The sequence below is a fragment of the Sciurus vulgaris genome (assembly GCF_902686455.1).
Source record: "Sciurus vulgaris genome assembly, chromosome: 5".
Classification (NCBI taxonomy): domain Eukaryota; kingdom Metazoa; phylum Chordata; class Mammalia; order Rodentia; family Sciuridae; genus Sciurus; species Sciurus vulgaris.
Window position 1 is genome coordinate 71,730,019 of NC_136465.1, and position 13,173 is coordinate 71,743,191.

At 45.1% G+C, this 13,173-nt stretch overlaps 1 protein-coding gene across 1 annotated transcript; it reads right to left on the reverse strand.

The window, feature by feature from the left end:
- Positions 1-631: 631 nt before the first annotated feature.
- FGF6 (fibroblast growth factor 6) lies at positions 632-11,702 on the reverse strand (the record flags this gene model as incomplete). The annotated part of the gene is made up of 3 exons (XM_079140465.1): positions 632-808; positions 10,290-10,393; positions 11,357-11,702. The coding sequence occupies 3 exons, from the start codon at positions 11,700-11,702 to the stop codon at positions 632-634; spliced, it is 627 nt and encodes a 208-aa protein (XP_078996591.1).
- Positions 11,703-13,173: the final 1,471 nt, after the last annotated feature.

Below are 13,173 nucleotides of genomic sequence, written 5' to 3' on the forward strand. Positions count from 1 at the left end.
TAGAACCCCCACAGGCATGAGGCTTGGGGCACCTGATCACTCTTTTCCTTGTTTGCAATGAAAGTTTACACCCTCTTGCCCTGGCCTCTCTGCACTCAGAGGACAGCTGCTCCCTACCACCCGTGTCGCCTGTGCAGTTAACGGCCTCTGAATGAAAAGATGATTGGAAAGAGGCAGAATGGGAGCATAGATCAATCCTTCTGACTTGACAGGTGACATTCTTGCAGGAAGATTCCTGCAGTGATGATACCAGGGGAAAGAAACTCGATGCTCTGAAATGCCTTTGCTCTGAGAAGATATACAGAGATGTATGGACATACACGGATACACACATACTCCCACCCCGGCCCTTTCCTGTGCACACGGTCACATTCCACAAGTGTCATCTATACCTTCTCTTCTCAGGTGAGGTCAAAGCACAGGATCCATCACCAGTCTAAGATGCTGATGGTAACACCTCACTTGGGTGGGTTAAGTGCCATCAGGTAGCCAAGGAAACCAACTCAGGTCTCCCCAGGTACAAGATAAGCCTGATTCAGAAGTCATAGACAACAAGGGGTATTGTTCACTTGTGCAAAATTCCAATAGAAAAGATATAGCTGTCAACCTGTGAGCCTTTGTTCATGGGTCCTTATATCCTGGGAAGAAAGTGAGTGACAGTCATGATTGGAGACACCTTGCTGCCCCGCTTTACTCGTCCATATTTGCTCAGTGCGATGTAGGTTCCTCTGTACAAGTCTGACTCATAGGCGTTGTAATTGTTGGGCAGGAGGGTTTCTCTGAACTTGCATTCATCTTGGAAGCTGGGCTGTGGAAGAAATGCACAAACAGCAGAGATTCAATAACACATGAGGAGTGCTGCAAATGGCAGCTGAGTCACATAGAGTAGGCCCCTCTGCCAGTGTCCCCTTCCTTCCCTTTGTAAGACAAGCATGACAGGGTCTAAGCCATCCTGGAACAGAATCTGGGAAATTCGAACAGGGAGAAACTTCAGATCTCTCATGGCTCCTCCTCACGATGAGGAAGCCAAGGGCACATACGGATGGTCCGTCCTGTGGAGTGGGATGCAGCTGAAGCTATACCATTCCAGTCTCCTGACTTCTAGGTTAGGACACTTTCCACTTGTCCTTAGATGATAATGCATTCCATTCAATGAAAGGACCAGGGCAGGCTACAGGAAGCTGCTTTCTCGAGCCCACTATGAGAGATTGTCTAGTGGAGTAGGATTGAGACCTGGGGTTTTATTTAATGACTTTTCTACTTCCTGGTTGTGTGGGCTCCAGAAGTTTCCTCCCTTCTCAGCCTCAGTATGTTTTGTGCAAACTGTGTGTGGTGGGAGCTGGTGGGGATGGAGAGTGGAGGGGCAGGGAGAGAGATGATCTCTTAAGTCCTTCCCAGTACTATCTTTCCACTTATGGTCCCTCCCTCCTCAAGTTTGCTATTCCTCAAAGAGGCCCATTCTTGGTTTTGACTTTGAATTGGGAGATGTCTGGTGCCTCCTAGATATTTGTTGTTCTCCAGGACCATGCAGGAACAGAGACAGTAAGGTATAGCAATTTTTACCTGAAAAGGAACCTGGTTCCCAATGTGATAGGTGGTTCCAACAATAAATGGCCCCCTTCAAGGCTACTTTGGTTGACACTTGCGTGTGCACAAGTTCAGAAGACGAATGTTGGATTTCCTGTCACTTATCAACAATTTCATTCCCAATAAATTACCCAAATCCCTCATTCTTCCTAGAAGAAAAGGGCTCCTTCCTCTCCAGCCTTTCTGGGTCACTGCTCTGGGGGAGTCCATAGGGACTTGAGGGATTTAGAGGAAGAAAGAGCAAGGTGGGAGCCAGGAGACTTTGAATCTAGACTTTAAAATAAATACAGAATGAAACTGAAAGAAATAGGTGGAGTAAAATTTCTGCCTCCTTCCTGCTGACTAAAGTCATTTGCTATAACCCCCCTCCCCCCACCCCCCCACTCCCACTCAATAGACACCCAGTGGTGCTAGAGGTATCCTCTATCTCTATAGAAAACCTACTGTGAGCATCCTGGCCTCACTGTTAAGAGGTGTGATAAGGAGCCTGCTTACTAGCATCCCAGACTCTAGAACCCTTTGGGACTGACCTCTCTGAGGTCATGTAAATAGCATCTGATCACTGTTTTTTTTTAAGGTTTTCCTTTTCCAATAGACTCCAAGATCCCTAGGACAAGGACAGAGTCTGCTTTGGGATATGATGCTGAATGAATGATGATTTAATAAGAGCAACACTGAAACACCAGAGGCTCTTTCAGTGTGGTAGGAGAGTGAGCTAGGGGCCAGCAGAGCCCATGTGAACATTGAGAACAATCTCCCCCAACACACGGCTCTTATTTATTGTTTACAAAGCCATTCATATACATTAATATGCTTGAGATACACATGAAAGTCTTCACTGTCTCATGCATATCATACCAGTAGGTGGGATTTCCCTTACTATTGGTGCTCAGTAAATATTTATGGAATGAATACAGGAAGGAATGACCACAAGCAGAGAGAATGAACTCATCAAAGCAGGTAAAGAGCATATTTGCACCAAAGCTTTGCATTTCCACTCATGATAATCACATCTTATTAGCCATGTGAACTGGAACAGATTATTTAACCTCCTAAGCCTTGATTCCCTCTTCTGTAAAGTGGAACAATGAGAACAATTATACCATAGAATTGGAGTGAGCATCAACAGAAATCATGCATGGAAAATCCTGGGTCCAAGGCCTGGCCTGTGTTCCGATTGAATCACAAATTTCTTTACCACAAAACCACTAAAAGGATTTTCTTACTCTGGATTACTAATCCCATAAGATTTCCTGTAGGTTATTGGACAGTTTAGCTTTTAAGCTTTGCAGTTTCTGACTAAGTGACTGGGAGATGGTGAGCTAGCAGGGACAAGCACAGAGGAAGGATGAGAAGGAGGTGGTGCCAGCCCTGGTACCACGCAGACCACCAGGAGCCTCTGAATGGTGGATTCTCCACCTGTGCATGGGATATAGAGTCAGCTATGGACTCAAGATCATTGATGAGCAAAGCTTGGGAGCCATAGCACTAGAAGTCAAATTCGAGATTGGTTGTGAAAATAAAACGGAAAATAAACTACACTAATTAAAAAACTACACTGGTGCCGATCAATGAAAAAACAGTCCAGCAGTCAATCAAACACATATAAAAATGAATCTAATATAAATATAAAATAAAAGTAGCATTCAAATCACTGGAGAAAACAAGATATTGGAATGACTGGATAAAATAATAATAATAATAATAATAATACAGTTTGATGAGTGACTTCATTCCTTATATCAAAATAAATTTCAAAAGCAATAATTTAAACATAAAAGAGATAACCATTAAAATCTAGAAAAAATTTTATTCTATTTTGAAAAATTTTAATGTGTGTGTGTGTGTGTGTGTGTGTGTGTATTTCTGGGGATTGAACCCAGGGCCTCACATGTGCTAGACAAGCACTCTAGCACTAACTACACTTTCAGCTTTTTAAAAATTTTATCTTGAGACAGGGTCTCCCTATGTTGGCCAGGTTGATCTTGAACTTGTGGTCTTGTGGCCCTCCTGCCTCAGTCTCTCAAGTAGCTAGGATTACATGCATGCACCATCAAGCCTGGCCAAAAATGTTTTTAACAATCTCAGAATAAGAAAGATCTTTCTAAGCAAGATTTTTTAAAAATTCAGAAACCATTTTAAAAAACTAACACATTTGACTTCTGCCTGAAAATATTACCTTAAACCAAATAAAAATATAAGTGGCAAACTGAATGATAAAAATATTTACGGTGCCCATATGTCAAAGAGAACATTTTGTTACTATAGTCAGAACCCTTAACTTACTGGAAATGAACATTTATAAAAAATAAAGTTCACAGAAAAGGGGATAATAGCATTTGAGCATAAGAAAATATGCCTAATAAGAGAAATGTATATTATAAAAAGAAAGAACATTTTCAATGATCAGAAAAGTGTTTGATACTATACTCCTGTTGGTGAGCGTATAGAGACAAGGAATGGTGTGTACACTGTTATACTGTCTATAAGGACTTGACAATGTCTACCCCAAAAATGGAGAGAGCAAAGCATCAGCAATTTCACTTCCAGGAATTTTTCCTATTGTCATGTGCCTACATGTGCCCCCAAATTACTGCAGCATTATTTACAACAGTAGAACACCAAACACAATGTATGGATCAATTAAGAGGGGCATGTCTGAGTCACTTATGGTGGATTCATGTCATGGAATAGTATCTCATGAAAAAATAAGAGACCTTTTGGTGTATGGATACAAAAAGTTCTCCAAAACGTACTGCCAAGTGAAGATTCAAGGTCTGAAAGAGCGTGCAAAGTATGTTTCTGTTCATGTGATTTTTTAAAACATGATGCCTGTGTGTGCACGCACACGCACATGTGTGTGTTATTCCTGGAGTGGTCCATGAGGACCTGGAACAGTGGCTGCCTCTGGAAAGTCTCTCCTTGGCAATGACGCTTAAGGTCCATGGAAGATTCTTTGATCGTTTTTCCCCCTTAACCATGCTCATGTATTATCTGTGTGAATAAGTTTATTATTTAAAGTGGGAGAGGGATTCAAGGTAGAAGATGGGCTAGGAAACGTTTCTATCAGAAGCGGTGGTCTGTCCTAGTGGTGTCATGGCCCTCTCCACCCACCTGCCTTTCCCTCTGTTCTAACTTTACATGTCCCTGGAGAGGAACCCGCCCAGTCAGTTTCCAGGAGAATTTATTTCTGATCTGGATGGTGGTTAAGGGGGAGGTTGTGTGTTCTCTTTGCAGACTGGAAGGGAGGAAATCAGATCTTAGGGCGGAGGGAGTGGGGCAGAGGAAAGGGGAGGTGCCAAATGATTCCCTCAAGAAACACAGGACGTTGCCCACATCCCACTGTCTAGAATGTATCCAAGAGCCAGCCTTTCCTAAGTGCCTGTGTCCCCTAAAACATCAGTTAAGTGTGCATGATTGCGGTGGTATACACAGATGGCCCTATGTGTACATAGGTTCTGCCTCCCTAAGTTCAATCTGTCATGGGTTGAAAATATTTGTAAAAAGGATGGCCTCCGTATTGAACATGCATAGATTTTTTCCCTTATCATTCCTCCTGAACAATAGAATGGCAGCTATTTATGTAGCATTTACATTATATTAGGTATTAAAAGTAATCTAGAGATGATTTACCAGAGGATGTGACTGGGTTATGGGCCATTATATAAGGACTTGAGCAGAACTGGGTATCCATGGGTTACCCATTTCAAGAAACTAATTTCCTAAGGATACCAAGAGATAATGTGTTACACTTAATTCTCTGTTCAACAGATTTTTTTTTTCCAGTGCCATAGATGGAACTCAGGCCTCAGACATGCTAGGCAAGAACTCTGCCACTGAGCTGCATCCTAGCGCTGTTCATCAGATTTTGACTATTCAACCCCCCACCCCTCACAACACACACACACACACATACACCTTTTTGGAAGTTTACTACTTCAGTTTCTTCTCATTCTGTCCTTTCTCTCTAGCTCATCTCCTACCCTTAGCTCCCCCGACCCCAGAACTCTATACAAACCTAAAAAGCAAACAGAACTAGGTGAAGTTTCCTTCAGTAGCCCTCTGCTTTCTCCCTACTGGCTCCTGTCATACCCATCCTCCAGGGGGTCTAGGTGGCTAGGAAGCCTGTGGCACCATGTGGAAGGAATGTATATTCCCTGGACTCTGCTGGAATGGATGCTTCAGGTTGATGGGATTTTCCCAAGTACCAGAGCGATGCTCAAGACCCAGTCTCTTAATTCATCTCCATCATATCCTGGAGCTTAAGGTTCTCATGGTTCAGGAATGTTGGCTCCTCAGCTCTGGTGAGAAAAGCACTCGAGCCAAGTGAATGTCCTGTTAATAAAAGCAGCTACCGTATATTATTACTTGAACAAATGAAAATAATTCCAGCAGATCACATTTCCTGGGCCTGCCAGGCTCAAGCACTGACGTGATAATGTCTTAAATTCCACGTAGGTCTAATCAGACCCATGCGGAACCAAACTTCACATTAAAAAAAAAAAAGAAAGAAAAGAAATGCATTCATCTTTCACTGTGGGGAAGAAGCACAGGAGCACATCTCTGGGTGTTTCAGGTAAGTTTCCTCTGGCAGAAATGCCCGGGAAAGTCTGAGGGAGACAAGATATTCATGCCCTTGTCTTTGGCCAGAGCTAAGTTACTCCAGTCTTTAAAGATCCTTATCCTCTGTCTGCTTTGACTATTGCCCTATTACTCCTGGTTGTTATGTATGTGAGGCGGGCAGAGGCACAGGGATGGAGTAGAGTGGAAGGAGTTCGGAGATGAAGGAAAAAAAGAAAATCATGTCCTAAGATGCTTTCCTTTTGTAGTTCTTGATTGCTTCTTCGGTTCTTTGTTGAATGTTTTCCAACTCTGAAGATGCTAGCATTTTCTAACCCCTTTTCCTAACATACAATTGTTAGGAAAATTGCACTGTCAATTGCACTGTCTAAATTGCATTGTCAATTTAGAAATGTTGGAAAAGGTCTTCATCAGATGTATCTCTTCTCACTCCTGCATAGCCCTCTGAAGCAGCCGGTGTTTTGTCTGCAGGGCTCAGGCACTCATTAGCACAAAAGTCTCTCTTTTTGGACCCTAGGCCACTCTCTCTGCACTTCCACTTGGTGGGTGTCCACTGTCCCATCCCCTCAGGAACCCCATCCTCTACTAGGTGGGAGTAGCAGCTAACAGAAAGAAGGAGGGACTTGGTCGCCCTTCCCCAACACAATGCCCAGGTAATCATCAGGGAGCCCTCTACAGATGAAACGGATTTGGATTTTGTGCTTTGTACTTGTCAAACTACTATTAATTAGAAGCATGTAAAGGCTGTTATGATTATTAAAACTAACGTCCCTTAGGAGTATAACTGAATTACTAGTACCTTGTTTTTAATATGTAGTTTTCTTAACAAATGGGTGTCAACAGAACCACCATCAGTTTAAGTTCCTTGCTGTTTTTTTTAAAGTTTTATTTTAATTTGAGACAGGATCTCACTAAGTCGCTAACTGCAATCCTCCAGTCTCAGCCTCCTGAGTCGATGGAATTATAGAAAAGTGCCCCCACGCTCAGCTGTTTCTTAATTTTAAAAGAAAACGAGAAAGTTGGAACTCACTAATTTCAGCCTCAGTCTACACCTGAGGAGCCCAGGCCCAGAGACGCTCAGGAACTTTGCTCAAAATAAGACACTAGAAACAGGAACTGCCAAATGCGCCTGTGCTGTGGCCCTTCTGCGCATTGTCTGAGGAGTGCTGAGGCGGGTCTGCACATAGCTGTGATAGGACACTGTGTGTGAGACCTTGGACACGCGATCTGCAAAATGAGGTTGCAGATCAAATGTGCCTCCCAGGGAGCGCTGCGAGATAATGCTTGTGAAGCACTCTGCAGGGTGTCGGGCAAACAGTAGGCATTTAATCCAGGTTAGCTATTTATATTGTCTAGGAGGGGAGGCAAACTGCCCTCTAAGAGGCAGTTACATGGGAGGCCACTTTTGGTGGGTTTTGTTGGCTCTCATTCTCTGACTCCACCTGGTCCCCTCACCAACACTCTCCACCCGGGGAGGGTTCCCTTCCCCACAAGAGAAATTCCATTTAACTGCAGTAGCAGCTGAACCACCAGAATGAGGGGGGCTTAAAGGGAAATAGTGTGAATGAAATCATCACCCAGCAGGAGTCTTCCTGGCTCCGGGGGATCAGTTGGCAATTGTTTTTTTAGATTGTGATAATGGCCCCTGAAGGGCAAAAGAGAGAGCCTGTAGGGGGTTGTTCAGGAGCATCTGGTCTCCAGCCACAGGAAACATCAGGTGCCCAGGCTTGGGCACAGCTGCCTAGCCCCTCTCTCAGGCCTGGGGTCCTGGGAGGACAATCTCCCACCTTGGAGAAGATGCACTTTGGCCAAATGCTGCTGGAGGTGGTAGGGTGAGGAGGGGTGAGACTTTTCCTGGCCTCTGCTGGGTTAGCGAACCCAACTGTTCATCAGTCCACTTGACCCCATCTGTAGTCATTTGCCTGATGGGTTGGGGTGTTCCACACTTCAAAGAGATGTCTGCTTAACATTTGTCACTCTGAGTGCTTTTTCCCCTTTGAGGCGTTTTCTCTGCTAGATCTTATATTCCTAGCTTTTCCCAGCTTTTCCTATAAGGACCAGGAGGTTTACAGTTGAAAATGCACAAATTTACCCTAGATTTGTGCTCCTCCCCTCTCTGCACAATTCAGTTCCTTTCTGGGTAAGGAGAAAGAAATGCTAGTTTTACTATTAAGGGTGGTGAGACTAAAAGTTTATGTAATTTGTACTTCCTTCCAGATTTACCTGTTAAAATCCCCTGCTCCTGAAGTAGACAAAGGGGAATGAAGGAAAGCGGGGAGGATGTGATAGGGAAAGACAGTGGAATGAGTCTGACCTAACATTCCCAGGTACATATATGAATATACCACAGCGGATCTCACCATCATGTACAGCCACAAGATGCTAATTAAAAAAAAAAATAATAGCAGAAAGATCAGTAGAGTAGAGGGAAGGGAACAGGGGGTGGGAAGAAGGGGGAGGAAAGGGAAGTACTGGGGACTGAATTAGAACAAATTATAATTATGCCAACATATAATTTTGCCTTTATAATTATGTCAAAATGAATTCTATTGTCATGTATAACTAACCTCAAAGAACCAATAAAAATATGAAGAAATAAATAAAATCTCCTGCATAGTCAACAACCCAAATTCCCAGCTCTCCAATTCAAAGGGAATCTGGGCACTCTTCAGGCTGGTGAGAAGGTGCTTTTGGGGAGGATTCACCCCATGAATGGGATGTCTGCTCCACTAAAGTCTCTGGTTGCTCCCAGGCTGCTCCCTTGTCCTCCCTGTCACTTTTCCAGAGAGAGGTAAAGAGGGCGTTGGAGAATTCTAACCCTCAGGCTGTTTCTTTTCAGGAGCCCTCCAATTCTCAGGGCTAGTATAACACTAGGGCAACATGACTCCCTGGCCTCCAGAAGCCCTATAGCCTGGTGGTCCCTACTCCTGCCTGTGCCTCAAATACAAATGAGAAATTAAAAAAAAAAAAAAAGTGCAAAACAGATTTTCAGTCCTCATCCCAGCCCTGCTGAATAATAATCTATGAAGTAGGTCCTGCAAGGTGATATGGATGCATACTATCCACAGAATCAGGAGGAGACCACCGGTTTTCATCCATGCCATGTGTCCCCATAAACCAACCCAGACTTTAAGATGTTAACACTAAAGGTTATGAGCAGAGGCCATCTAGTCAACCTACTCCAGTATTTAAAAGGTCTCTTTTGCAGGGACAGCCCCCTGCAACCCAGCACCAGCCCCAGATCTGTTTGTTCACTTCCTGATCCTCAGTTTGTCCTCCAAGAGGCAGTAAAACATCCCTCCACACCCTCCCCATAAATAACTCTGGTCTTACTTGAAGATTGCTCTGAGGTCTTCCTTTTTAGCTTCCTTTCTGCTGTCAAAAGAACTCAGTTTTGACAACTTCATCGGAATGTTTAAAACCCATATATTAGAATAAGCCAAATCATGGGCTGAAAGTCCCAGGAGAGTTAAAGAGAGAAGAAATTTTGATTAATGTGCTCAGATGTTGGTTACTGTGCCAAAGGACCAGCATTTACCCTCCCAGAGACCATCTATGGTGGCAGAGGGAGAGGTGGGGCCCGTGCCTGCCAAAAGGGTGCAACAGAGGAGATCCTTCTCTAGCCTGCAGGATGGAATACCAGAGGACATAAGACCTTGGAATAAAATTTCAACACAATGATGAAGATGGGAAATGGCCTCCATCTCCATGGTCCCTGTGGCAGTCTAGCTGGGATGCCTCCTATAGCACACCCAGGCTGAACTCTGATCCACAGGCCTCTCCAGTTCAGGGAATCAGACCTGCCCATGAGCCTGGATGGCTGCTTTATGCCAGAGTTCAGATCTCTCTGACCCAAGAACTCCCTGCGCTATGGTTTCTTTACATCCAAAGGCCCTGGCAGATGGATCAGCAAAATCACAGTCTGATGCAGAAGTCAATTAGTTCTGAAATTGACAAAGCAGGAGATTCTAGGACCCCTCACTTGCAAGGGCTCCTTTCACAACCCCTTCTTTTCTCATTTTGGATAAAGATTCACTTCTCTGTACTGCATTTGTGTTTTTCTTTCAATTGTGTGTCAGGCCTCATGCAACCTGGAGCTTCCCCTGGCCTAATGAACTCACCGTGGTGTACAATCTTCCTTTACTGTTCATGGCAACGAAGAGTGCACTTTTCACTCCAAAGAGACTCACCACACCTCGCTCCACTGTGGAAATTTCCAGCAGGCCTGACAAGGAAATGGGGGCTATATTACCTAAGGCTTATACAAATCACAGTGGGGACTCAAGCCCCACCAGGGCATTCAGTCTGTCCCTTTCCTCCTAGATAGCCAGACCTTCCATCACCTCTGTCCTTGATCTCTCTAATTTTAGGAGATCCCATTGCTAGATTCATCATGTCTAGCCACTATCCTCTTAAACATCAGCTCTGCAAGAAAAGGTTCCATATCAGAGCTAGGGATTGCAGTGACCACCATGCATCTATTTAAGATAAACTTTGGATCTGAACTTTCACTGAATCAATCCCTCAAGATCCTTGACTTGGGCAAAAACATGCATGCTGATTATTATTATTATTTAATATAGGCTCACATGTTTCAACAAATCTCAACCCATCTTATCTGGCAAATGTTGCAGCTACACAGAGGCTGATGGCTTGCCTGGATCCTGCGGTCCCCATCCTGTCTCTGCTAGGAGACTATGCATTATGTATCAACTTGTAGTATAAGGACCCGGGGACAAAGGGAGCAGGTTGAATTAAAGAGAAGAATGTGCTTCAGTTGGGAATTTTGCAAACCATTTGCCTTTCCTTCTCAGAGAGGGAAACTGAATAAAATAAGTTCATGTCTAATTTGGTCCAAGAATCCTTACTCAGTCTCCCCACTGCTGCTCCATGGCTTTCCAGGCTGATGGTTCCTAGTGGTCTTATAAGACCTCAGATGGGCCAGTAATACTGAAGCAATTAGTTCCACAGGGACTCCATAGGGTGATGGCAAAGGCCACCAAGATGCTCAGATCTCAGCATATTGAGTTTGCACCTAGGCAGGATCCAACCAGGGTATCTAAATAGTGCATAACATTTCTCCCCCTTTATAGTAGGGCTCCACCCACCAGAGCAAGACCCCTTCATCTTTTAGTTCTGCTACAGCCCAAATTCCCAAATGTCCCATCTGGGTGCAATTGTCACTCACTGTAGGGGTTCTCCTCGTGGGTTCCGCTGATTCTGCCGTCGGGGGCCACCTGGAGGTGAAAGCCAATGCCCACGTTGCAGTAGAGTCTCCGCTGCCGCTTGATCCCCACCAAATAGCCACTTTCCCAGTTCACCCCGGCAATCTCTCCAGCAAGCCCAGCTCGAGACCTGGATAGCAGGGTGCCCCAGCCTCTCGAGTCCAGCAGCGTACTGTTGGCGCGGGTGCCTGCAGGCGAGGGCACCACCATGCCCACTAGGACGCCTAGGAAGACGAGAGCCTGCAGCGTGCCCTGAAGACGTCCTGCTCCCCGGGACATAGTGATGAACAGCCTCTGTCCCAGGGCCATCCACCTTGCCTCTCAGGCACGTGGTCAGAATTAATGGCCCTAAAAATACCGCCCTTCTTGTTTTTCTCCCCTCAGCATGGCGGCAGGGGCTTATTTTTGGAAGGCAGATGAGGGCTGCTGACATGAAACCAAAGCCTGCTTCAGGCACTCGGGTTGAGAGCAGAGGGACCCAGGCTGAGCCGCGGCCGGTAGGGACCATGGCTTAGGGACGCTCTCTAGCTTGCCGCTTGCTCAGTCCCGGGGTGATACTATTTGATTTGACCTATCTATATAGTTCAGCAGCCTGGCCCTCCCCTCCACCCATCATCACCCTGACGTCAGCCGGGCTAGCTCACTTATCCAGGACTGTAACATTAACCTGCTCCTGGGCCTGGCTGCCTCCCCAGACCCCCATCACCCTCTTCATTCCCCAGGGATTCTGGGAACCACTGTCATTCCAACTATGAGGCAGGAATGAAGTTAGCAGGGAGCATCTCTGGGGGAGGGGGAGCTGGCTGGGAGCCCAGGGGAAGAGGGAGGCAGAAGCCACCCAGGACCCATATTGGGCAGCAGTTCTTGGCCTGGCTGTGCTGGCTTCCTTATTTAGAGGGCAAAGGGTAAAGACAGGGAAGGGGAAAGGCTTGGTGGCAGGCCATGACAGTTGCCTACGAGTTACTCTGAAGACTTCTTCATGGAAAGAGCCCGTGGTTGAGGAGGGTGCTAAAAGGTCAAACCTTTGCAGCAAGAGACCACAGAGCCTCGGGATTGAGGAGGGAGGGAGGGGTTGGCTTTTACTCAACATCCTGGCCATGGCATTCACTCCAGGGTGGAAATTGTGTCTGGCCCTTGCCTAGCCCTCTGGCCATTCTCCTCAACCTTGGTGGCTGATGGATACTATTCCCATTTTGCAGATGAGAAAGTTAAGACCTTAAGTGGCTTGTCTGAGTTACTGCAGTTAACAAATGGCAGAGTCAGATCTTACAAGTGTACCTGAGTTCCAAGCATGTCCATGATTTGCTTGGATTCCCAAGCTGGCCCCCAGAGTCTATTTTGCTGTTTATACACCAGGAATACATCATGAAATTATTTCAGTAGCGCAGAATGATTCATTCCTTAAGCAAATACTTACCAAGTATCTCTGATGTACGTGGGAATTTCTGCATTTGCAGCTAACTTTTGCTAGGTTGGTAATAGAAACTAGTAAAAATATTTCTGCTAAGAAGTTATTCCCACACCCAGTTCTCTCTTTTGTTTAAATGTATTGCATGTTTAACTGAAGTAAAGTAAATCCTTTTAAAAAGCTACATACTCCCTTGCAAATTGCTATGTAAATGTAAGAAGAAACTGCATCCCTGAGAGTGAAATAAATGAACAAGGGTCACGTGGGGCACAAACGTGAGTTTAAAATCTAGGTTTCTTGTCTTTCAATCCAGGTCTTAATCTATCAGTGGAACATTAGCTTTGATTGTAAAGGGATTGGAAAAGGTGTGTA